This window comes from Letharia columbiana (genome assembly GCF_014066305.1).
Source record: "Letharia columbiana isolate WasteWater2 chromosome Unknown Sc0000025_s0, whole genome shotgun sequence".
Taxonomy (NCBI): Eukaryota; Fungi; Ascomycota; class Lecanoromycetes; order Lecanorales; family Parmeliaceae; genus Letharia; species Letharia columbiana.
In genome coordinates this window covers 448237-472344 of record NW_023501067.1, presented here as the reverse complement: position 1 = coordinate 472344, position 24108 = coordinate 448237, and the positions used below count along the sequence as shown (strand labels likewise).

The 24108-nt window shown below is 51.5% G+C and overlaps 9 protein-coding genes across 9 annotated transcripts; 4 read left to right on the top strand and 5 right to left on the bottom strand.

Annotated features, from left to right (window-relative positions):
* Positions 1 to 1824: 1824 nt before the first annotated feature.
* On the bottom strand, positions 1825 to 3379 carry HO173_007642 (uncharacterized protein; the record flags this gene model as incomplete). Its single annotated transcript, XM_037309544.1, has 3 exons — positions 1825 to 2270; positions 2427 to 2810; positions 2833 to 3379. 3 exons carry the CDS (start codon positions 3377 to 3379, stop codon positions 1825 to 1827), a joined length of 1377 nt encoding a protein of 458 aa, XP_037163623.1.
* A 252-nt stretch (positions 3380 to 3631) lies between these two features.
* Positions 3632 to 4471, top strand: HO173_007641 (uncharacterized protein; the record flags this gene model as incomplete). The annotated part of the gene is made up of 2 exons (XM_037309543.1): positions 3632 to 3671; positions 3735 to 4471. The coding sequence occupies 2 exons, from the start codon at positions 3632 to 3634 to the stop codon at positions 4469 to 4471; spliced, it is 777 nt and encodes a 258-aa protein (XP_037163622.1).
* A 176-nt stretch (positions 4472 to 4647) lies between these two features.
* Positions 4648 to 4809, top strand: HO173_007640 (uncharacterized protein; the record flags this gene model as incomplete). Its single annotated transcript, XM_037309542.1, has 1 exon — positions 4648 to 4809. One exon carries the CDS (start codon positions 4648 to 4650, stop codon positions 4807 to 4809), a length of 162 nt encoding a protein of 53 aa, XP_037163621.1.
* Positions 4810 to 5464: 655 nt separating this feature from the next.
* On the bottom strand, positions 5465 to 7093 carry HO173_007639 (uncharacterized protein; the record flags this gene model as incomplete). Its single annotated transcript, XM_037309541.1, has 3 exons — positions 5465 to 6523; positions 6581 to 6910; positions 6971 to 7093. 3 exons carry the CDS (start codon positions 7091 to 7093, stop codon positions 5465 to 5467), a joined length of 1512 nt encoding a protein of 503 aa, XP_037163620.1.
* A 2357-nt stretch (positions 7094 to 9450) lies between these two features.
* HO173_007638 (uncharacterized protein) lies at positions 9451 to 9654 on the top strand (the record flags this gene model as incomplete). The annotated part of the gene is made up of 1 exon (XM_037309540.1): positions 9451 to 9654. One exon carries the CDS (start codon positions 9451 to 9453, stop codon positions 9652 to 9654), a length of 204 nt encoding a protein of 67 aa, XP_037163619.1.
* Positions 9655 to 10041: 387 nt separating this feature from the next.
* On the bottom strand, positions 10042 to 10356 carry HO173_007637 (uncharacterized protein; the record flags this gene model as incomplete). Its single annotated transcript, XM_037309539.1, has 1 exon — positions 10042 to 10356. One exon carries the CDS (start codon positions 10354 to 10356, stop codon positions 10042 to 10044), a length of 315 nt encoding a protein of 104 aa, XP_037163618.1.
* Positions 10357 to 16490: 6134 nt separating this feature from the next.
* On the top strand, positions 16491 to 18623 carry HO173_007636 (uncharacterized protein; the record flags this gene model as incomplete). Its single annotated transcript, XM_037309538.1, has 1 exon — positions 16491 to 18623. The coding sequence occupies one exon, from the start codon at positions 16491 to 16493 to the stop codon at positions 18621 to 18623; it is 2133 nt and encodes a 710-aa protein (XP_037163617.1).
* Positions 18624 to 19285: 662 nt separating this feature from the next.
* On the bottom strand, positions 19286 to 20054 carry HO173_007635 (uncharacterized protein; the record flags this gene model as incomplete). Its single annotated transcript, XM_037309537.1, has 3 exons — positions 19286 to 19353; positions 19452 to 19544; positions 19682 to 20054. The coding sequence occupies 3 exons, from the start codon at positions 20052 to 20054 to the stop codon at positions 19286 to 19288; spliced, it is 534 nt and encodes a 177-aa protein (XP_037163616.1).
* Positions 20055 to 20217: 163 nt separating this feature from the next.
* Positions 20218 to 22642, bottom strand: HO173_007634 (uncharacterized protein; the record flags this gene model as incomplete). Its single annotated transcript, XM_037309536.1, has 3 exons — positions 20218 to 22195; positions 22244 to 22538; positions 22639 to 22642. 3 exons carry the CDS (start codon positions 22640 to 22642, stop codon positions 20218 to 20220), a joined length of 2277 nt encoding a protein of 758 aa, XP_037163615.1.
* Positions 22643 to 24108: the final 1466 nt, after the last annotated feature.

Genomic DNA, 24108 nt, shown 5'->3' with positions numbered 1-24108 from the left:
CGTAAGAGCATGGAGCAACTAGCAAAATTCATGAATGCAGGGGAGGTCAAAATCAAAAGTTTTCCCACCGTAGAACAGTCTAGAGATCGATAGCACAACGGCGGAATAAGCAATCATTGCGCCGTAGTCTATAATCACCAACTTACAGCACGAGATTCCCGCACACGGAGCAGGCTTCGCGAGACACGGAGACGGCAATACGTATTGAGAATCCGTATTGCTATCTTTGATGAGCCCGTAAGTCTACCTGACGGCCAAAAAGTCCTTATACGATAGCCCCCATGGGTCAAATAAGTGACATCCTCCCCGAACTATATCTGCCACCTCTGAGGTCTTCATGGGAATGGGGACAAGATGGGCATTTCGTCCTTGAGCGTCTGTTGCTGCGGAATCTCGACTGGGACTTGTAGCATCGAGCCGTTAATACAAACGATACCACAGCCAGTTCGCCAAGCACGTGTGTGCTAGTGTTCTTGACGGTGCATTGTTGTGTGAAGCTATGGTTTACGTATAATAAATCCATCCGAAACCGTTTTGTGAATCACTTCGATGGATAAAATATTCGCTATGTATCTAGAACCCATCGAACAGCTCTGCTATTCTATCGGCCCCATTCTGTTATATCTTCGATGGAGGTCTGTCTCCGCTAGATATATCAACGAGTACGATATATCCTCGGACCCAATCTATGAAAACCAGACTCATCAAGCACCGATGATGATCCTTTGACCATCCTCTCCCACTCCAGTCATACTTCCCGAGAGCCCCGAACCGTGATGGCGGAGAATGATGTTCAACGTCTCTAATACTTTGGGACTCACGTACGGGTTTTGCAGTGTCGGGACAGCCGAAGATTGTCCAACCCGATTCAAAGTATCTTGTCAGTTTTATAGTCCGAATTGTGACGCACGGGCATAACGATGCCGTAGGTGAGGGCAGGAGTATGCGTTAAGGGATACCGCGTTATGAAGTATGAGCGGCTGAATCGTAAGAATGTTTCAAGTCTTTCAATATTTACATGTTCAGGCTACACTTTCTCGCAATCCTTCCGCTGAGTGATTCATCCGACGAGGCTCTCTTATGAAGCGCAGGCAGTGTTGAGCCACGGAGTATCCACTTTCTCGATTGGCAATGAAACCTGATTGCGATCCTACCCCGCTGGCCGTTCGATGTCTGTGCTGCTGGTGGTTGGCTGAGATCCCACGCGGGTGACCTTTTCAATCAAGGCTAACAATGCAAATTATCCGATTAGCGTTTATATGGATCTCTGACACGAGATAAAAGAACCTTGGTTTCTTCCTTGCCACACTTGCACACTTGATTTTATCCAGAGTTCTGCCATGATGGGTGGAAAAGGGGGTTTAGGCGGGCAAGGACTGTTTTCTAAGACAGGTTTGGGGTGTCTTGTAACCTGTGTGTTTGTGAGCTGGAGTGTGTATGTAGGCGGATGTTTCCCTAAAGTATCCCGTAAACTCCAGCCGCGGACTTGTACTTCTTACGCTTTTTTATGAGGGTACGTAGAGTTTCTCGCGCTATCACTCATCAATATGGTCTTAGTAGTATAGAGGAGAATCCGGCTTTGGCCTCGGCGGTGTAGGAGGATTTGGCTTTGGTCCCGATGTTCGGAGAAGAGGATCTGACCTTGGTTCTGGTGGTCTGAGAGGGTTTGTCCTGGGATTCAGTATCATGAAAGGGATCAGCTATGCGCTCGCCGCCCGCAAGATCAATAGCACTTGAGTGTCCATCAAGGAATGTAACGGTCATGAAATCATCCAGTCTAGATTGTCCCACCAGACATAGGCATCGTAACTCGTCATACAGATATCAAGCGTTGCGCTCGCCTTCTCTTCCCTCTCCCAGTCTTATTCGTCCCTCTCCAGCCCTTCGCTCTTCCAACCTATCCTGCGCTTTGAAACTCCAATGGCAAAGCATCCCCGCTAAAAACCCCACAGCATCATTCTTGAATGCCAATATCCCCGCCACAGTCATGAACATAACCGCCCACCGCCTCTTCCTTTCCTCCTCCGTCAATTCCCCTCCTTTCCCACCATCTTCCCCTAGGTTACTCAAATCCCTAGATCGAGCCGTATTCAAACTCTCTCCGACACCCACTAGCTCTAGTCCCGCTGCAATCACTAGAACGCATAGAAGGACATTGGGGAAACCGTTGAAAATTGCCAAAGCGACCTTACTGGCGAAGAGGCCGAGGAGGAGTTTGAGCAAACCGAGGAATATGATGCTAGCGCCTGAGCGAGCTCCGAAGCGGTATTCTACGCACATTTCGGGGTCAGTATTGTTTCTTCAAGATAGATAATTGAGTTGCAAGACAGGTCTTGGGAGCAGAACAGGTCAATTTGCTCCCGAAATAAGACTCGAGACTCAATTTCAGTATCAAATAGGAAGGATCTTCTCCGAAATGTACGTACGGGCCGCGAGTCCACCGGAGCCGTGGCAGACGGGCATGGCGCCGAACCAGCAGCCGACGAGGTTGATGGCCATGACGCTGAGGCCTAAGCTCGTCGTCGAGGGCGTTCGCACATTTGGTAGGATGTCTTGAGCCAAGAACGCAACCGCTATGACGGAGTTGAGCGTCGTGAGAGGCAGCTGGCCGATGCCGGCTTCTAAAGTGCCCTTCCCAAACTCTCGTGGTGACGGGACGAATGTGTGCGGGTGCCAAGTACTGAAGTCGGGTCGGAAATCTTCGCCCCATCCCGGGTAGAGCCAATCGGTGCTGATGACGGATATGATGCCGACGAGGAGGATTAAGAGGGCATAGGGGACGCGACGGAATGTTGAGCTGGCCAGCAAGCCTAAGAAGGCGAGGATAAGGACGAGAGGGTTGGTGCCGAAGGCGGTCGAAATGGGGGTAGAGATTCCCAGCGGAGATGATCAGGGATAGACCGGTACCAACTTGTATCCCCTTGATCACTGGGATAGGTATTCTTTCGGTAAACCAATGTATCAGTCCCGTAATACTCAAGAATCCTATAGCCGCGGCAACGAAGATGCCCGCACTCGCTATCTCGGATTTGCTGAAACCCTGTGCCAAAGCTACGGCTGCGATCGCTTTCATGGGCTGCACGGGCAAGGGAATGCCGAAGGCGAGGCCAGTCAGAATGTTGGCCAGTCCGCTAAAGACGAGCGTGCTGGAGAGGGAGATGGCCCCAATTTGCGTCAGAGCGATGAGGATGGGGAGAAGAGTGCCGATGTCGCCGAAAGAGCCGGAGATCTCGGCGAGAGGCTGGTTGTAGAAGGTTTCTATGTTGTATCTCTGGATTTGGAAGAAGTCTGCCTGTGCTTTTCTGGAGGACTCTCTCAGGGTTGTTAGGAGTTGGGATCGCCGTGAGGGCGCTGATACTGGGGCGTCTGTGCTAGACATGATTTCGTGGTTTGTGTTGTCCACCGGAAGCTGATGACGGACGATGGGCATCCTAGAGATGCTCCACTCGAAGGTGGAACAACTGATGCCATCGTCCAATTGCCCACGACGACCATGTGGCAGTGTGGGTGCCGCGGATGTGGCTTGGGGCGATTCTAGTGGCTAACGCGCTTGACGCGCTAAGATGGTCCTTCTGTGTGGTTTCATGATATCTGCTTGAGCTCTGTCAGTCGAAGCTCTGCCATCTCCGCAATGAGTCTCTCAAATCCACGGAGGCGGCTGCTCCGGTCAGGTGCGTGCTCGTTTCCAAGGGCTTCCATTTCTCTCAATGTCACTGACCGCTTTCTCAAAACAGCCACCTCCCTCCTCCCCCATTCCCACTTCCACCCTCTCCTCGCCTGTCCTCATCTCAACCAGCGGCGAACCGCCATTACAGACTTCCTCAAGAATCCCTTCAGGTCTCGCCGAAGACGCAAAATCCTCGATCTTTCCTCCCCAGAGGTCCTCAACGCAAACGAAATTCAAAAAGCCAAGGAAGAAAAAGAGCGCTCCAAGCTCCCCAAAACTGGCGGTCTAGCACCCGGTTCTATCCTCGATACTCTTTCGCCGACCACCGGTCCACGGATTGAAGACACAGGCGTCATCCGCGACCCGGAGAACATGGCAGCGGTGCTCGACCCGACGCCCCGAGCTCGGGAAAAATGGCAGCGGAGGATGGTGATTCGCGAGATCCGGGGCCGGGGACGGATGAGTAAGACGGTGAAGCTGGCGAGGACGGAGCGGAGCCATCTGAGCAAGAGCGAGTTCTTCAAGACGAGCGTGAAGAAGCTGTTCCCGCTCGCGAACCAGATTGCGGGGAAACCGTTGAGCGAGGCGATGGTGCAGATGCGCTTCAGTAAGAAGAAGGCCGCGCAGGATGTCCTGAGGCATTTGGAGTATGCGAGGGATCAGGCGGTCGTGATGAGGGGGATGGGGTTGGGGAAGGTGCAGGCTCAGGCCCAGCAGGCGGAGGGGGGGAGGTCGTGGATGGTCGGGAGGCGGAGGGGGGCAAGAATCGGCGCGGGAAGAAGAGAGGTTGCTGGTGGAAGATAAGAAGGGCAAGAAGAGGGTCGTTACCGACCGCACGGCTATGTATGTCGACCAGGCCTGGGTTGGAAGGGGGGGCCTCTGGGTTTGGAGTAGAGTATAGGGCCAGGGGCACTTCGAACAGGTTGAGGTTGCCTTATACCAGTAAGTCGGCCTTGTAACGAAGGGCCCGTGTGGTGACGATGCTTGCTGACGATGATCCAGGTATATCCGTGGTGCTGAAGGAGGAGGCGACGCGGATACGGCAAGCGGAGGACAGGGAGCTGAAGAGGCAGAAGAAGAAGGTCTGGGTACCATTGCCTGATAGACCCGTTACGGCGCAGAGGCAATATCCTTTGTGGTAATTTCAGATGTGTGTGTATACGTAGGGTACCTTGTCGGCGAGGGAACTGCTACCTCTGGCTGTACTCTTGGATCTGTCACATATTGACGGCTCCGATAATGTAGACCCTGCCATTTGTTTAGGGTATATTCCACAAGTAATCCCTTGCCATAACCATCGATCCCTGACCACTACCCAGTCTTCTTGTCCTTTGTCGGAGTCGTATTTCCCAAAAACCCGACCTACGCTTCCCCGGCTGTGGGTCGTTACAAACGCAAACATGGGGACATTGGTGTTTTGCTACTCCTACACGTATTATTATTTTGGCCACGTGCCTACGATGCTTGGCTACAAACCTCGGCAATACATCAATCAGAGACGACAACGCTTCAGGTTTCACCGGTCAGTGTGCAACGGACGGTATGATTGGGAATCGCTTGTTCGATAGATAACTATCACGAGTCTATGCTAATGAGGGTCGAGCACACTTCACATCACTGATCTCCGCCGTTTCGTGTGTATCATCGCTCAAGCTGTTGCAGCACAAGAAAAAGAAGGAACCCCCCCCTTTTTGCTCCGTCGCTATGCCCCCTTCGCTATGCTGATCTGATCTGAGAATCGACCTCCACCCTCCTCCATGTCTATTCCCCAGACACATCCGCTCCAGCAGTTTCAGCTCACTCCGTGCCCTTCTCCTCCTCCTCCTCCATGAATGTGGTATCCTCGCCTTCGGATGCGTGCTTCTCGTAGCCGCGTGTGAGACGGCGACGCTTGGTGGGAAGCGCTTTGGACGTGAAGGTCGGTGGGGTCTCGGTGGTGGTGATGGTGAACGACGTGCGCTTGGTGGGGAGCGCTTTAGAGGTGGGGGTCACGGCGGTGGTGTCAAGCGGATTGCGCTTGTGGTGGGCGGTGTCGTTGGTCGCAATGTCTGCAGCGGGAGTCTTGCGCTTTTTGGTGGCAGAGGCGTCGGAGGCGCTGTCGGTGTCAGGCGACTTGTCCTTTGCCGGTCCTGTGCCGGAGCGCTTGGGGGACGGGGAGGATCCGGCCTTCTTCGCGGCCATGTCCTTGATGAATTGGATGTTGGCACGGGTCTTGCGATTGAACGCGGGTTGGTCCAGTGTGATCTTCTTGTAGCCGATCTCGCCCTTCTTGGCGGCGGGCTTCTTGACCTCTTTGGTTTTCTGAACGGCAGGCAGGAACTCGACACCAGGGAACGTCTTCAACTTCTTGTCGCGGTTGCGGTACTCTGCTTCGTTGAACTTGCGTTCAATGACGTTGAGAACTTCCCGTACTCGAGCGAAGCTCTTGCTTGAGCCAAGGTATGGGACTAAGAATCGCTCCCAGCACGAGGAGATGTAGTTGGTATAGGTAACACCATTCTTGTTCTCCTTAGCTAGAGCATCCTGCTCAGTTTTACGCAAAGCGATGGTCCAGTTGCGAACATGGCCCCAGTCTTCAAACGTCTGCAGCTGATTCCTAACTAGACCCAGTTGGATAGTATGCCAGTTTTCGGCATCTTCGGCACGGTATTTGAATCTCTGGTAATGCTTGCGGCACCAAAAAATCCAGAGATCATTTGGCAGGTCTCGAGTGCAAGCTTTGTTACGACCAAAGATGTGTGAAACAACCTTTCGATGATCACCAGAGTTAGCAACGCATGTTGAGACTGCCACACATTTCGTGTCAATGGGTTGAGGTGCATCGTTGTCTGTGTCTGTGCCATCTGCGCCATCGATCTGTATACAATTAGCACTGACACTGATGGTGGAATAAAGACCAATTGCAGTACTGACCTGAGCTCCATCACCAATGCTACCATCAGCATCGATGTTGTCGTCAATATCTGCAATTGCTGAGTCTTCCATTTCAGAGTCATCCTGTTGCGGATTGTTAACACCAACATTGTACCTGCCATGACAACTAAAAGTGGTACTGACTTGAATGTCATCATCGACGATAACGTTCGCGCCAGTGCTGTCGGTTCCTGAAGTCTCCATGCCATCACGCTGTGCAATGGTGCCTTGACCCTGACTTGTGATGACAATGGCCGTGCCACTGGCCTGTGCATCATCATCAAAGCCGGTGGTAGCACCGATGCTGTCTGTCGTAGCTACATCTCCATCCTGTATGATGTTAGCCTAAGCTGGATGCTGACAGTGCTTAACGCAGGCTAGATTACTGACTTTCGTGGAGTGATCGATCTCGATTCTATCATGAACGCTATTAACGTTCTTCATGGCAAAACCAGCAATTGGCTTCCAGGGAGCCATAAGGCCCACGTAGTTGTCAGGCGTAGGAGACGACATGGCAGTAGATGTGGAAGAGAAGGGGAAAGATCTTGATGGTCAATAAAGAAACCGACAAGGAAGTCGGATGGTATTCTGTCAATGGTATACTTAAAAAGGTTGTCACAGTCAGAAGCTGCAATGGAGAAGTTGAATGTTGAATGTCGCGGTGGTATGGAAAAGTGCGTTGCGCTTGGGGAGAGATGAGGGTTTTTATACTTGAGAGGTCATCAGGTGTTAAGAGCTAGCCCCCACGATGGGAGACGTTTTGGAATTTCCAGTGTTGTGTCCCCTTCTCCGCAGCCCAATTTCCCCTCCCACCATAGCCTCAGCACCGTCACTTTACACAAAGAACTTCTGCGCCAAGACTTTTCGCTAGGGAGGCAAAAGCAATACCCCCACCCCGTGTAAGAGATTACGACGAATGACATGGTTCACTTGAACCGAATGAGGCAAGTATAGTAGGCAGGAAATTTCTCCACAGAGAAGTGAAGAAAGTTGACAGCAGGCCAGTCGGAGCGGAGACATGGCAAGCTCCTTTCGGTATGTCCTGCCAGAAGCGTACAATCTTCACTTTCACTCTCATCTCACGGCCACGTACTCAGATGTGAACGCCCGCAACAACATGACTGCATTCCCAGCGACAAAGCAATTGGAATCTCGAAGCCAATCAGACTGTAAAGAACCAGGCAGCCATGGCTAACGTACATAGATCTGCTGAGAATCTTCGAGTTGGATCTCGAGCTTGTTCGCATCATACGTAGGGTAGTGTTAACAGGAAGCAGTGCCTCAGTCCAATATCACGCTTTACCTGCAATATAGACGTCGACAAGGTGGCGCGCTATAGAGTATGGAATTGGCATGCTGAGCAACGAATTGTCAAGCGGATGTCAAAACCCTTGGGCAAGGTTTCTCAGCAGGATCGTCGATGCCGTGGGATGAGATTGGCGCCATCTGAGGTTACATGGATGACAACAAGGAGTAGACATGATGTGATGATGTGATCAGGGCTAGTACGGCAATACAAACAGTATGAGGACAAGATTATCAGACGCCCACTCGGTATCCATTAGTCCAATCGCCTTCCCTTGCAAATGAGCATGTCTGATGTTGACTTCGCTTCGCTTCTGTATGGCGAGATCACGTGCGCGGTTAGCTATTCCTTTCATGGCTAGATTCGATTCGACTTGTCCCTGTGGACAATGGAAGCCGAGAAGCCGACGGGAGGGCGGATGGACGGCTTTTTAGAATTCAGGAAAGAATTGTGTTTCATCCGGCGCATTGACTAAGCCTTGTTCATCCGTTGCGCATTCCTAAAGTACTTTACCTTACTTTATGGGAGTAATTCCAGTCCAGCCATCGATGGATAATAGTAGTAGACAATAATGAGACAACGGGATAATGGGAATCGAAGCACAGACGAGGCATGCTTGCTTGCCATGTTTGCTGTCTTGGCCATGTCTTGGCGAAATAGTACAAAGTCCAACCATCCTGTATGGGAATGGGCCTCTCCTCTCTCTCTTCCTTATTTCACTATCTCTTCTTTCCTAACTACGGTACCTTGTATTTCCTCAGAGTCTAGGCTGAATCGCGTGATTTTGTCTCAATGAAAAGAATTCACGACAGCGTCTCAAAGCACTCGCCTTCAATAATGACCAGTCCACCTTCTTCTTCCAGCACAGGAGGCGAAGCACTCCTGTGCTCCGCATGTCAAGGTACCCCTCCAAGACGCTTAATTCTCGCCCGCTGTGCTTACGAGTGACCTGTAGCTACTTTAAGCCTCACTATACCTCTTTCAAAACGGTGTAAATTCATTACGGCCGGAAAAGCGGACGGACTTCCGTTGTTCTGGACCGAGCTTCACACACCTATTTCTCCAGTTGCCTTCTGAGTCATACTGTTCTTTCAGGCTCGAAACTCCAGTCATACCCTTTATGCTATAGCATTCTATCGTCAACCAGCTCTCAGCAGCTTTTTCTTCCACACCATGTGCACGAGGAATGTGTCTGTGCAACATCTTTTGACCTCCACTGAAACCTGCGGCTCACACATTTTGGACGAGAAATGGACGCAAGAAGGGGTTCAGCACGCAGTTCCTAGTCACCTAGAGGGGGACGATGTCGATGAAGCGGCCAACAAGACAGCCAACTCTCCCATCCACTGCCAACCACATGGGCTAGGATTCACTATAATGGCCAGCTGCAGCCTCTCTCTGGTCCTCGTCCACGGAGCTTGCTAGACAGCTCAGATTATGTGGCCACTAGCTAAGCCCTTGCATATGGTGGCCACGATGTGAAAGTACTAGCTCTGCCGTCTCTGAGCATTATTCCTACCGTTCCGATTCATCTAACGACGTTTCAGCTGCCCGCACATTGATCATGGCCGAGGTAGCTAAGGATAAAGACGTCGTCGTGATCATACACTCTGATAGGGTGGATGTAGGCTACGAGGCGTTGAAGGGTGTCCAAATCAAGAAGCCATCCAGATACCACAGTCCGTCGGGCGTGAGTGCAGAGGGTGTGGTGAACTTAATCATCATCGCTGGAATGGTGCTGCCAGTAGCAACAGTGGCTGTGACTTAATGGTCTGCGATGGGAAAGGACTGGAAGGAAGATGCCGGAGGGAATCCTTGAGGTAACGGGACCTAATAACTTGGGAGACGACGTCAGAAATCACCGTGCATGGAATTTCATGATGTGTTCTAATTTCCTCTCTCAATATCAAGGCAAAAATATGCTAACTTTCCACCTCTGCAAGAATAACTTCATCACAATTCCTGACGGCCGCCACCGCCTCTATTACGATCTACCTCAACCCGAAGCCGCCGAGCTCGCTCAAACTCTTGTAAGCAATAACAAAATCGGGCCCTCTCCCCTTTTCCTTCTCGTTGGCCGCCAGTCTGACAATCGAAACCAACAGTGCCCTAAGCTCTCCCTCTCACCCACCCTGCGTACAATCACATCCCATCCTCAAATCTCCTCTGCACCCTCTACAACGCCCTCCCACTTAAGGCTCAAAAGTGCATGGTCGATAACGCTGGCATCAAAGATGTTGGACGTGACGAGAATGACCATGCGCCGTTCGCGGATCTGGAGAAGAGTGGTGAGGTCGCTAGATTGGTCCAAGACAAGATCGATAAGGCTTTTGGCGGACGTGTGAAGAGGATACCGAAGCTTTGAAGCATGGGGAAGATCTGCGATGGTATCCGCGTTCGCTGGAGAGGGAGGGGGCGTAGGCCAAGGTGGACGGGGTGGTCCAGGGGGTGGTCTTGGTCTGGGAGGCATGCTTGCGTTCAACTCCGGTGAGTTTGATGCGTGCGCTCGGGTGGATGGCGATGCAAGATGGTCAGTGTTTTCTCTTCTGGCATGCAGTGAACTTGGTGAGAGATAATTCTGGCGTAAGAGGACCCGGTGTACTTATAGTGACAGGTCGCAGCATGCTCCACTTCTCACACCGCACGGTGTCCATGACGCATGAGCGATAGTGCACAACGCCACTGCTATCAGTTGAGGAAAAAACTTGATGAAATGGCGGCGAACGGCAACGGCAGGGAAGGAACGGCAGCGGCGCAAACACATTGACGACGAGAACACTCCAACGGGGACTCGAATGATTTGAGGCTTTGAGCATGTCCGATGCTCAAGTGCCCGACGTTCTCGTCGCCAACGCTCGTGTCATTATTGTGTCCCCCGGATGCCAAGATCCGGCATGTCCTTGGCCCGCTCATTTAAGTCAATCTTGGCTCTCGATTCACGCCGCTGCCGCTCTATACTTTCCTCGTATTCGGTCGCATGCATTGACTTTGCGGGAACCACGAATAGTAGCGCAAGCTATCGAACGACGCATGCAGGGACGAGCGCAAAAGTGCGATTTAGAGACTGATATGAAGAAGAAGTCGGTCAGAATAGGAAGTTGTGAGGCTGGCTGCACAACGATCGCCGAGGATAAAGAAGTAAGACCTACTGTTGTAGATGATCTGCGCGATGGTCATCAGCTTGTATGTCAGTGGCACATTGTACTGTTGAATGTGCAAAAAAAGGGGGCATGAGGTCCACGAGTATCGGCGCCAGTCCAAAACAGTCCCGATCAACGCTCTTTGAGCAGCCTCAAGAGTTGTTACGTGTCTGTCAGAATCGGCAGGGTCGAGTTTATAACCTCTACCCTAGAAATCATTTCCGTCGCCTAACTCGGTGGCTGTCACTGAGAAAGTGTCATGCGTCCGAAAAGCCACCTGTACCATCCCGTAGGATCCAACGGGGAATCGAGCCCCTTGCATATCCGATGCAGTAGCCCGGAAGGCAAATTTCTGGCGCCACGAAGATAAAAGCGTGACGGCCTGATCTCCGATGCGAATTCACGAGAACCTTCTGCAGGCGCACGTCATATGCCTTGGCTGCAGTTGCAAGGTTGCAGACATGACGGACCTAAGCCAGTAGTGACGAAGAAAAGAGAGCAGCCGGTATCGGCTGCCTTGATACGGCATGGTTTCCACACGTATAAGGTTTTCCGGATCAGCTTCCCCCTGTTGACACTTGGATCCGAGGTGGCGTTCTGGAAAATTACCCCGGAGCCAGCTTCGAGATACTAAACCCGACCAAGATTCCAACGTGCCCTGTATCGAATAATAGATAGGGAAGCGAGCTTGAGTGCCCGGAGCTTTACTCTAAATAAGTGCCGAACGTACGGAATCTCCAAACTCTAGCGGCGAACACCCCGAGCGAGCGAGCGCCTGGCGACCGTTCCAAACATGTAGTAAGGCTTCCAGGCGAACTCGGACGGACTCCGTCGGCAGCACTGCCTCGTGGAATTTCATTCGAGGCATACCTAGCCTGGATAGAGACTGCGATTCAACTTCCGGTTAGGATATCTGGATGTTTGGGATAACAAGAGCTCCCGCATGAGATCTTCACAGGCTGTCAGTTAGCATCCATCCGCGTCGTGTAGCATGAGTGCTGTTATATCCCCGTAGTGATACACTAGCTGGAGCGTGAAAAGACATGCAGGGATTTGCAATGCGGGTCCGACGACGCGTCTTCTTGGTTCGGGGGTCTCGGCCTTATCTCTTGTCTTGTCTTGTCTTGTCTTGGGGAACTTCAGTGCATTCTACCTGGTGGAAATGTGATTCCCCAGCAAGAATCGGGGTTCGTAGTTATCATTGCGCCGTGAAACTTGTACCATACATTAGGAAGTTAGTCGCACCGCACCACACGCGATTTAAGCCAAAGCCGCGCACATGCTTCCCCATTGCTGAGATAATCAGCACTCAGCCTGCGTGCTGTCGATATTGACAACAGGTTCCCGAATGACCGAAGAGGGTTCCAGACTCCAGCTGAGGTTTTAATTTTAGAGCCTCCCAGCGACACTCATGTTGCGGCGTGGAAGGTGCGTACAAACTGGCAAACAGTCCGAATCCATAGCCCACACGCAAGATCCGTCACAGCTTGTGGCCGTTCAGACAAGAGATGGATGAGCACGACGCGAACACGGAGCTGGAGTCTGATACGAGAAGCTTTTGCAACGGAGTACGTATGATACATATCGGACCGTGATTTGTTGGCACGGCGTCGAAAGGTGTATATGGAGGGTAGAATTACGTGGCAGGGTTGGGGGCTATGGGGTTCGAATGCTGGGGTGGGGGATGGAGGGATTGCGGAGGGTTGGTCGCTAGTTGTTGAATGAAGAGGATGAGGGATGGAAGAATGAATGAATGAATGAATGAATGAATGAATGAATGAATGAAGAATGAAGAAGAAGAAGAAGAGAAGAGTGCTGACAGCAGCGACAGACCTACCAGGTAAGCGTGGATAACGTCATTTCTTGAAGGTACAACGGGTGAGTGAGTGAGAGCCCTTCCTTGCGACATCTGTCAATCGAGGTGGATGATTTCAACACCTAGTAACAGAGTCGCGACTTTTTGGTCTGGACAATGCCCTGGGATGTGGAAGGGGAGGGATGCCCTCTTGCTGCAAGAGCAGAGGAGGGAGGGGGGTTTTGGAGGGATTTTGCGCGCTGTTGTGGGCTGTGTCGACTTCAATACCCCTTGGTGCGGAATGGTCAATCGGAGACTTTTGGATTCTGTCTTGTTGTTGATGAGCCGTGGGAGGGGGACGAGGGGGGAAACGAGCTGTATGGTTTTCTAGATGGTGTTTGGGGACATTCTTGGTTGGTGGACAGAGGTGTGGCTATGTCGGCTTGGGATCGGATTGGTGAAATTGTGTGAGAGGGATTGAGGGATGGAAATGGATGGTTTAATGCGGAAACCCTGATACACTGTCTAAAGCGTAGCGCTCCGTTATATACTTGACGCCCTCGGGATGAGGATGGTGTTTCGCTACTTTTGAATGGTGGACGGGATATGCATTTTCTTCGCGCTCTGTCAACAGAAACACTTCTTATTTGCCCGAGAAGCCTAGTCGTTTCTTTACATCTCGGCTATCCTGCCGCATCGGTGACCCTGTGAGCCTATTCAGTGGTTCCTGATTGGATCATAAGCATTGAGGATGGACTGTCTTTTCTTTCTCTTCCAAAATCGGAGCCATGACCCCTCATCGGTGAAAAAGCTGCCTCGAGGGCAGAAGAAGAGAGAACTAGTCACGGTCCAAATTAAAGGATCCTGAGGGTGGCATACTGAGCACGGACGCGTTGCCGAAACACGTAACATGTCGCTGCACAAACATAGCGATGACGGGCTGTTGTTCTCACAGGTTTGCATAGCGCTTGCGCGACGCATCAGGCAGCACAGGAGGCAAGATGATGCCTAGCAGAACCCATCACGTCGTTGAGAAAAATGCCGAGCCGGTGCAGATACTCCCACGCTTCAGAGTTTTCCAGTGTCAGTGTCAGTGTCTTCTGTTCAGGTCTGGTATCTCAGAATAGAAGGTCTGTTTGGCTTTATCTCCGTGGCATACTATATTCTCAAAGAGAACTTTGGAGAATGAGTGCATTGAGACCCGGTATAGATGAGCCGGAAGCCCACTGGTTGTCGTCTTTGAAATTCAGTTTTTGAAGTTCATCGGCTTCATCCAGTGCAACTGTCCTGAGTCCAGCCATGATGAGCGTTGGATGAGAAGTGGTGTTTTGGCAACCGTGATGGAACAGTTTACACCGATAGAGGGTGGGACAAGGGCGACGAGAAAGATGATGGAGAACAAGAAGGAGGTAGAGCTGAGCGTCAGGTATTGAGATTTTCGCTGTCATGAGATCTGGTGGCAAAGATGATGAGCTGGCGCGCATTGACTGGTTCGGAATGAAGTAGAGATTTAGGCAAGCAAAACCTTATCCGCAAAGTCATCCCGTCATTAGATCTTGTGACTCTTCGCAGGTCTCACGCTCTCATTTCCAGTTGCGTAGTTAAAAAGGCATTTAAGCAGATAGTGCATGTAGCCAGTGTCTTGGTAGTTGCCGCCCATGTTCGAAGCCGAAGTGGACCGAGCTTCCTCAATGCAGAGTTTTGAAGAGGCAGATGTAATGGGAGAGTTCTCAGCCCTAAAACCATTTGGACACGATGACTTCTTCAGGATCGTGGACGTTTTGAAAACAGGAAAAATCCTGGAAACCGAAGTGGAAGTGCTAAGGCTCAGATCAGGTACCTGCCAAACTAACCCTTACAGAAGTCTTGCTAATAACAACTTTGAGCAAATTCACCGGACGCGCCACTTTCTCTGGACCAGTCTCCTATCATTGGAAAAGCCGTCATCAGCACGTCTTTCTCAAAACACTGGGAAGCAACCATAGAGCTGGTGCAAGCGAACACAAATGACCGCTTTCTCAACATGCAGATCTTTGCTGGACTGTTGAGGTGCGTTAGTAAAATTTGTATAGAGAGGCTCATTGGACACCTTGTGATTGTGGACATCGAGGATGTATCACAGAAGTGGTACCACGATTTCTTCAGGCTTGCAGGGTTCTATCGGTGTTGCTGTCAGAGCTCGGCTGGCAGCACACCGGAGCTTGAGGCTCGGAACTGTCTAGCTTCGAGACAGTCGCCGGACAGAAAATTTTCAACCGTGTACGAAAGTATCAGGACCTGGCTTGCAGAAGGCCGATGCACAAGGGCCTTACTGGACTCCGTCGCGTCCGGCGAAGCGGTGGAGGTGGAGCGCAGATATTTTCACGATCTTCTTGCAGAGCTCGGGAAAGAGAGACGTTCTCAAAGCGCACAGATGCGCGGGGAATTCATAGCCAGGGACCAAACGCGCAGCCAAAGACCGTGGCAAAAGTCGGTTGGGAGGCCGGTAGCACCAAGGAGCGAAGCCTTGAAGCCTGGGACCAAGACTTTATCGTCGAGAAAGCACTGGTGTAGCCAGGATACGGTCGTGAAGAGTGTGGGGGGCCCTGCACTTGGAGTTAGGGAAAAGCGTAAGCGGAGTCAGAACACTCAGCAAGAAGGCTTTTGGCGTACAAGAAAGGCACACAAAGCTGTACAAGTGTTCTCGACAATGAATAGATTTCCGGATCATGAGTGTTTCCTGCTTGCTTGATACTCTGCTTGGACCGAACGTATACACCAACGGCCAAGCAAATTGACATGAAGCCAATGATTGTGTGGTCACTGCAAGAACGAGCCCCAGATCCTGCGTCTTTTCAAGTGAGGTCGATCCACTCGGCGGCACCTCTTGTGGATCGAAATGCTTTCTGAGCAGTCAGCCACTCGAAGCATGATGAGGAACTCGGTCTCTTAACCAGGTCCAGTTTGACTGACTTCCACGCCAGGGTTGTAGATAGCAATGCTGACGTCTAGAGCCAATTAGCTCTTTTTGAACGAACAGTGAAAACGCCCTGTCCCTATACCTTCGAAGCGGTGGGAAAAACAAGCTTCGAATACGAGCGATGGATCTTCAAGGTCGGAGAGAGAATTGCAGACCCGAATGACGAACGAAATTAATATGACAGAATGCAAATTTCCACCGAGGCTTCGAACCTAGAGGCATTGGCCAGTCCTTAAGATTGTGAGCTATGAAACAACTGCTTTTCACTTGGCCCAAGTCAAGAAAGGAAGCGCAGGCCCGATGCATGAACCCGATGACTGTACCTGAAGGTCAATCCCCATGAATGCTTGAAGCCACCGCCACTGGCCAGTATCTGCACCTTCACCTCGTGACAAAACTTCTTCTTGCATTGTCAAATCGAAGGGTTGAAGTGTACTAGATGGATGAACTCAGCGAACGTACGAAAACGTGAATCTCTTTCCAAATGTGAAGCCGGAGCACGGGCAGAGCACTGGCTGTCATTTAAACTTCACTTGCGCCATAACTTCTCCGTCATCCTACAACAACCGTGACATCCCAAATACATCTTCGCATGCTGCTACATTCATTCAATTGACCATCAATAAGCAGTGGACAGTCATCCACATTCGTCCTGACAACAAACATCACACACACAAGCGCCGGCTCTAACCGGTGCTACGGGATTCACAATGACCATGTCCACCATCCCAGGACCACTGTCCGAAGAACATGGATCAATGTTTGAAAGCCATGGACCACACTTCTTCTCTCGAATCTCCAAGGAGGAGGGGAATGAGAGTAGAAGTGATGCTCCAGATGCTGCTTTATGTGAAACCTATCATATAGAGCTGTCGGCAAATGGGCTAGGTATCAATGGTATTGTCTTTACTGGGCTGAGGGCATGTGCTGACGTTTCAGCTACAGAATTTTTCGACTCCGACAACCTTGAAGAAGGCCAGCGGACAAATATCGGATCTGCGACCATCTCCATGATCGAGACGCGCTTCCAGGAACCTGAGAACGTCTACAGAAGCTGCAAGATCGAGCAGCTTGATTTCAAATTCGAGGACATCCTGATCAAGATGGAAGCATTCGCTGTGACCCTCCGCCGCATCCAGTCCTTCTGCGTCGAGCATCAGGCCGAGCATCTCGCGATGGCTCCTATTCAGGGCTCATGCTGGTTCTCTGGCCTTCTCAAGCCCGCAGGCTTCAATCTTTGTGATTGCGAACGTCTTGACAAGCCTGTTGGTGTCGGATTTCAATTATGCATGGTCCTGCCAACTCCGCCAATCGAATCACCAACACGCATCAATGAAGACTCTCCCATGGACGATACAGCCGTAAGTGAGAGAGATGAGGTAGCAGCGGCGGCAAAGGACAGATTTGCCAGGGAATTGTCAAGTATAGGCGATCAATATAATCGGTTGATGGAGAAGATGCAGAAAGAGGCCAAGGTATTAGGATTCCAACAAGTGCCAGCAGAAGGCCGGGTCTTCTCAAATGCGAGCACTAGCATAGGGCGAATCGACGAAATACGGCGTACCCAATACTCGGGCGGGAAGGATGTTTTAGCTCCAATCTCCAATGGAAAGACACGGGCGTCCCCTTCAGCAGGAACTGCCTCGATAGCGCCTCCTCATCGAAACATGATCAATCAGACCAGGGCGATCCCGCTTACTGAAAACCGTGCCAATACTGCTGCTGCAGATATGAAGAGAGAAGACCCGCTGTTCATAGCCGCACTCACATCAATCATGGTCCAGCAAGGCCAATTCGTCGGTGTCGGTAGCAGCAACTCCCAAACAGCCGACAAGCCAGCGAACAAGGCCGGAGGGCGACCTGGCCAGGATTCTGGAGCAGTCGCTGAGGGCAGCCCGTTCGAAAAGCCATCTCTGCCTCAGCGTCAGGGCATTGTTACAAGTCCAGCCGCACCAGAGGAAGCAACGGGCCCGGAAGGTTCGACGCCAGGTCCTCTTTCAAAGAAGCGATACTGCACGTACTGGATCCGAAAGGGAGAGTGCGATTACATGCAAGAAGGTTGCAGATACAAGCATGAGATGCCAGTCGACGAAGAGACGCAGCAGAGAATCGGTCTTCGCGAGATCCCTTTATGGTTCAGAGAGAGCCCAGAGTACGAGCAATTCTTGCAGAAAGTACAGCAAAGACGGTCAGCAACTGGAAGATTGACTGATGTCGGCTCTGACAAGAAAAACCCATTCACTGCCCAATCATCCCGCCGAGGCTCTGGTCGAAGCGGCAACGATATTAGTTCGCATGGCGGCCGAGGGACTGCGACAACAAGGCGTGATCCTGTTAAGATGGGCTCCTACACCGTGCAGTCCCCACACGAAAATTTCGATCAAAGCGCCATGGCATCCAGTACCGAAGCAAAGACGGCTTGTGCCGGCCCGCCTTCAGCTTCCAAGATCAAAGACACTCAGGCTGTCAACGCGACAGCGAACAGGCGATCGAACAAAGAGAGTTACAAGCCTTCGAAAGCCATAGCGTCTTCCTGCGGCAGTGACATACGAACGGCCACCAAAGAAAATCCTATCGTCAAGGACAGTAACATCGAAGAGTCACGCAAAGGCTACGCAGAGAACCGTGGTGGATCTAGATACCGCGCCAGCAGTACGCATTCGGGCGCATCCGAGGGGGGTGTCCCCTTATCACGCTCAGCCACCGATTCCGCACCATCGATGCTACCAGGAAGAACGAAGAGAGAATCCTCAAGCCCGTTTTCAGACGCCAGTGCCCAGAAAGCCAGACCAGGGCTGGAAGGAGCAAAGATGGGAAGGAAGAATGGTCAAGCTAGCAACTAAGTTCAGCAATTCAACCCCATTTTTACTCAATCATGAGTCTCGGCCCACGATTTGGCCGACCACGGCCGCGCCATGCGCGAACAGCCACTGCGTCAATACAAATCCTGAGAGGCAAACGTGTTTGGTCAGGGACCTCGAGGGCGGAGAATCGCACGCACACTTGAATCGCTGATAGATCACCAAGTGCAGCTAGCATTGATCAACCAGCTTTTTCAAAGGCAAGCAATATAACAAATTAGGTAGATGGAAGCAATGGATCCCAACACAACAATAATACACAGTCCACTCATTCCGTGACATGCACCATCACACCTCCTTACTCTGCTCGTACACCTTCTAGGGCTAGACACCGCCGGGAGATTAGCAGTCCCTTGTATACACCCCCTGATACTGTCAATATTTTCGCGCGTAGAACCGTTTTTTGGCGGGTCTGCTACCCTACAACAGTAATATGACCGTCTTTCACGCTCGTCCAACGGCGTGCTACCAGAGTCAAGGCGTGCGAGAAGGAACCACTCATACATAGAGCCTATATATTCGCACCTCCTCGGCTCAGAGAATATGTAAATGGACATCGCTCTCGGGACTCCATCTAGCCCATGGTTTGCCAGAACGAGACGGCAACGGACCGGTAAAACGTAGGGATTTTCAAGGCCCAAAGATCATGTATTCTTCGACTGAACGCATAGAGCAATACCGCCCAAGACGAAAGCCATGCCGATCCAGGTATCTGTTTCTCCGTCATTAGAAAGTCAGCACCAATACTGATACGTAGTCTGGGGATTAATGGATGCCACGGGGGGGCGGGAGGTGGGGGGTAGGACGTACCTCTCGATATAACCTTCCCCTCAGCCCACCACTCCCCCAAGACCGTAAACAAGAACGCCAGAGAATTCGTAATCGGGACCGTAAGGCTCAACTCTACACCAAAAGCCGTCAGCCGAGCTCTAACCCACCACCACCACCACCACCATCCATCCATTCCATTTCCCCAACCCCAAACTCTTCCCCAACCCACCCCCTTACAAGAGAAAAGAAGAAAAACCACCACCACCTACCGGCCCGTCCAATCAACAAAAAGAACCACACGCTCCCCGTCAAATTCACCACCAGCGGCAGCGCGTACGCCGGACTCCGGAGCAGATCCGCGACCGTCCACGCCGCCTTCAGGACGCGCCGCCGGGCCCGGCCGGCCCGGGTGCCGGTGTCGACGCGGTCGAGGGAGGGGTGGGCGGGGGGGTGGAAGTGGAGGGCGGCGCGCCGGATGAAGGGCGTGGTGAGGCCCCAGGCGAGGCCGACGAGGAGGAAGCCGAGGGTCCAGTTGAGGATCGAGGGGGGGAGGGGGCGTCGGTGTCGGACATTGTTGGGGTGGGTTGGAGGGGCGGGGAATGGGATGGGGAGTGGTTCGCGGTCTTTGGAAGTTTGTTGCATGACTAAGCGAAATCACCCTGTCTTCGAGCCAATGAGAATTGAATTAGATATGGGAAGCGACAATTCTATAGGAGTGACGCCTTCGATGTGTCTATATAGGTGTATACTAGCTCAAAAATAGTTACGGTCTTAAACGGTTTCCTGCCCAGATTTTCAACATGATTCATGGCCCGTAACCCCTTCTCCTGCCCGATCCGATGTCAATCCTCCGCATCTCCTCGCTCAAGGCATCGCCCCAATCTTCCTTCCCACCGCCTATGGGAATCTTCCCGGGCACAGGAGGTGGGACATTACCAGGCGAAATCCTTGGATATTTCTGTAGACGATTTCGATTGGGCGGATTTGAAGGGCTGTTTCCCGCGTTGTGATTATACAGTGGGGTGGATGCTTCGTTAAGTGGTCTACGTCCAGCCGACGGCATGGGTTGCGCGCCTTGCGGACTATTCCTGAACCTGACGGTGACCTCCGGACCCCGCCTGGTTGGTGACTTCTGCTCCGGTTCTGGAGCCCACGTATTAGTTGGTAGATGGTCTGATGGGTCAATAATCCGTCCGTCGTTGCCAATGATGGGTCCGTCACCGAGCTTTTCTTGTCGTTCATGTTGTCGAGAAGCTTCCGTAGCTTGCTCTGGTGTGCTGTACCTCGCGCCTGGATCATTGACGCTGTTTGCAGCGCTGATGGACGGGTTGTAGGCATCAAATGAGTCAGGCGAGAAAGGTATCCCGGATTGCTGTGGTCTCTCTGCAGGTGCCGGTTGTGGGCTCAAAGACTTGCGTACAGGGGTACGAGGATCTGGGCTTACCGCTCGCGGCTTGGATATTGGGGTGGAGTATCGGTCGACAGGGGCGGAGTAGCGGTGCGCTCGCCTCTCTTGCATATTCTCAAAGCTTCGAGGCAACGGCTGCTGTATAGACTGAGTTGCTGAGGAAGCGGGTTTAGCCTGAGGAAGCGGCTGATTAAGAGACTGTTGCCTTGCGCTCATGCGCCTTTCGTACGTCCTTTCCGACTCGTCCTCAGCTATTTTAGACTCGTAGCCAGGAACAAGACTAGGCGGCATGCCATGATGCAGGTACCCTTGCGAATTAGAAGGCGATACTGAGGGTTGATACCCTTGAAATGTAGAATTGCTTTGGACCTTGGCCAAAGGACTACCAGAGATACTGCCGGTAATATTGCCTCGAGCACGTGGAGTAAGAGGCGCCGCTAGAGGAATGGATCGGTGAGCTGGAGGCGGAGGAGGGGGCGGTCCTTCATCATCCACAACAGTCTCGGCATCCGGCCATGCATGTGGCATCGTATTCTGGCGGAGCCGGGGATCTATGAGCCGGTGATCTACCATCGCTGGCGAAGAATTGGAATGAATCATGCCATTCTGCAATGGTTGCGCTAGTGGCCTCATCTGCCAATCATCCGCGTATTCCGTATCGTACTCATTCTCTTGGTCATAAGGTTGCCCATTCTGTGGGCTTTCACCGAGCACCGGAGCGCTGACTTGTCTGTAATCTGCTTGGCTGGTAGATTCGTACATGTCGAAATCAGGCTGGCTTGGCGCTGGTGCCATATTTGGGTTGTCGTTGTACGGTCTTTGGGCTTGTTGGCTGTTGGCTAAAGGCGAGCTTCGAGGCTGTTCATCTTGTAGACGCTGGTGTCGCTTATCTGTTGGCGGTGTAGACTGGAAACCGTAATCGTCTGGTGACGCAACGTAACGCTGCTGAGAGCTTGAAAGATTTTGGCTGATTGGAGGAGGTGTTTGAGGGAGAGGTGAGGAGCGAGAAGGGTCGGTTGGGTCCGCAGGCAAAGGTCTTCTCTTGACTGGCTTGGGCTGTCTCGGGCCGCCAATGCCACTGCTTACTTGATCCATAGACCCCATGACTGGGGCAGATTGACGTCGGCCTTCTGCATTCTCTAGTTTTGGGCGTATATCATAGTATGTGAGCTCAATCCTTATGTCTCCTGCGTATCTTCCCTTGCAATTGAGGCCATGCCAGAGATCATTTGTTCCTCCACCAGGTATGATTATTTGGTCGAGAGGAACCCAGGTCTCTCCGATGAGTTCAGTCTTCCTGTCGTCGTTGAATACAGATACTTTCAGTTGGTAGTAGTCAGGGGAATCATGAACAGTGAAGCGCATTTCCTGATCCCTGAAGCAAGTCAGTATGCTACCACTGTGATGGAAATTGATGTCTCACCATTTCGGTGTCTGCCCTCCTCTTTTGTCTGTGTCGGTCTTCTTGGCCTCCTTCCCTAGTCTAGCAGCACAATAAGGATCCTGCTTTCCCATCGTTTTCCGGTTTGGTAGGTTTTTCGCTCGATCAACAATGACGACAAGCGTCCCAATTTCAGGCCCATCGAGAGTCAAGTCGGCATAGATCCCAGCGGTATGGGCGCCGCTGAGGGCCGTTTTGGCCATGATCCGTATCTGTGGTCGAGTCGCAGATGGTGGAATGTCAGATGCGCACTCGTCAATTCCGGATGGCTGGGCAGCTGTCCAAAAATAGGCGTAAACAAAAGCGGGTAGTAGCCGCATCCAAACCTTAAATTCGGCGTGGTGTCAAGATCAGGTCTACCGTCTAAAGTACCTTACGCATCGCCGTTTATCGGGAAAGCGAACGATGACAAGCTTCTTAGCCGCCTTGCACATCTACTTGAGCTGGTGAAAGTGCTTTGCACAGTTTCATTCGTTATGAATGGTAGTCTATAGCGTACATGATCTCCGACCTCCGCCAAACTCCCCACCAGCACCACCATTGACCACAACGTGCTGTTCTTCTCCAACATCCGACATCCCCAATACCACAATCAGTAACCCCAACCCGCTGCTCTCCTCCCAATCACAGCCAATGCTCAATAAACCAGGAGAGAGTGATGGGAAAAGATAGTGCGCATCAACCAGCGGTAGTGTAAGGCCGGTGACACAGGAGCGCAGATCATAGGCAGTGCCTTTGAAGACCTTTGCAGAGTTCCAAAAATTGGTTGCATGTCCCTTCCACGGTAGACAATATGAGGATCATGATGCATGAAAGTAGATGTGCTAAGCACAGTGGAAGTCTCGGTGTCAACCAGCGGTAGTGTAAGGCCGGTGACGTGAGAGAGTGGCAAAAAATTTGGGTTTTGCGTATTCCCAGACGCATATGAGGATCGTTGTGCATGAAAAGAAGTAGTAATGGGAAGTCTCAGTGTCACCAGCAGTAGTGTAAGACCGGCAACGAGAGAAGTGTTTTCTAAAAATTCTGGCGCCGTTGCATGCGGCAATAAGAAGTGGATCAAGAGTATGTTAGGGAGCTTGAGGCCCATGCAAACTCAGTGTCAACCAGCGGTAGTGTAAGACCGGCGACGAGAGAGGGTTTTGTAAAAATTGTGGTATGTCTCTTTCACGGTAGACAAGATGATGATCATGAATCATAAAGATGGAAGTGCTAAGCACAGTGAAAGTCTCGATATCAACCAGCGGTAGTGTAAGGCCGGCGACGAGAGAGTGTGAAAGGAATTGGCTCGAACCACTTGCGTGAATTTCGGCACAGGGTGAAGATCAGGGCATACCTTGCAGTGTTTTTTGGCACTAATGACTCCACCAAGCGCAATTACAAGAAGCAGCCTAAATTGAAGTATTATCAAGAGTCCTCCGAAAAATAGTGTGAGTGATGAGTACTTACTGTTCCCTTAAAGCTCACGATCCGACACAAGAGATAGCCTAGAGCGAGATATTATCAAGAGTCCTCCAAGAAATGATATAGGTGATAGGTACTTACTGTTTCCCTTAAAGCTCACGATCCGACACAAGAGATAGCCTAGAGCGAGATATTATCAAGAGTCCTCCAAGAAATGATATAGGTGATAGGTACTTACTGTTTCCTTAAAGCTCACGATCCGACACAAGAGACAGCCTAGAGCTAGGTATTATCAAGAGTCCTCCGAAGAGTGATGTGGGTGATATGACTACTTACTGTTTCCTTAAAGCTCACGATCCGACACAAGAGACAGCCTAGAGTGAGGTATTATCAAGAGTCCTACAAGAAACGGTAGGGGTGGTGAGTACCTACTGTCGTCCCAAGCT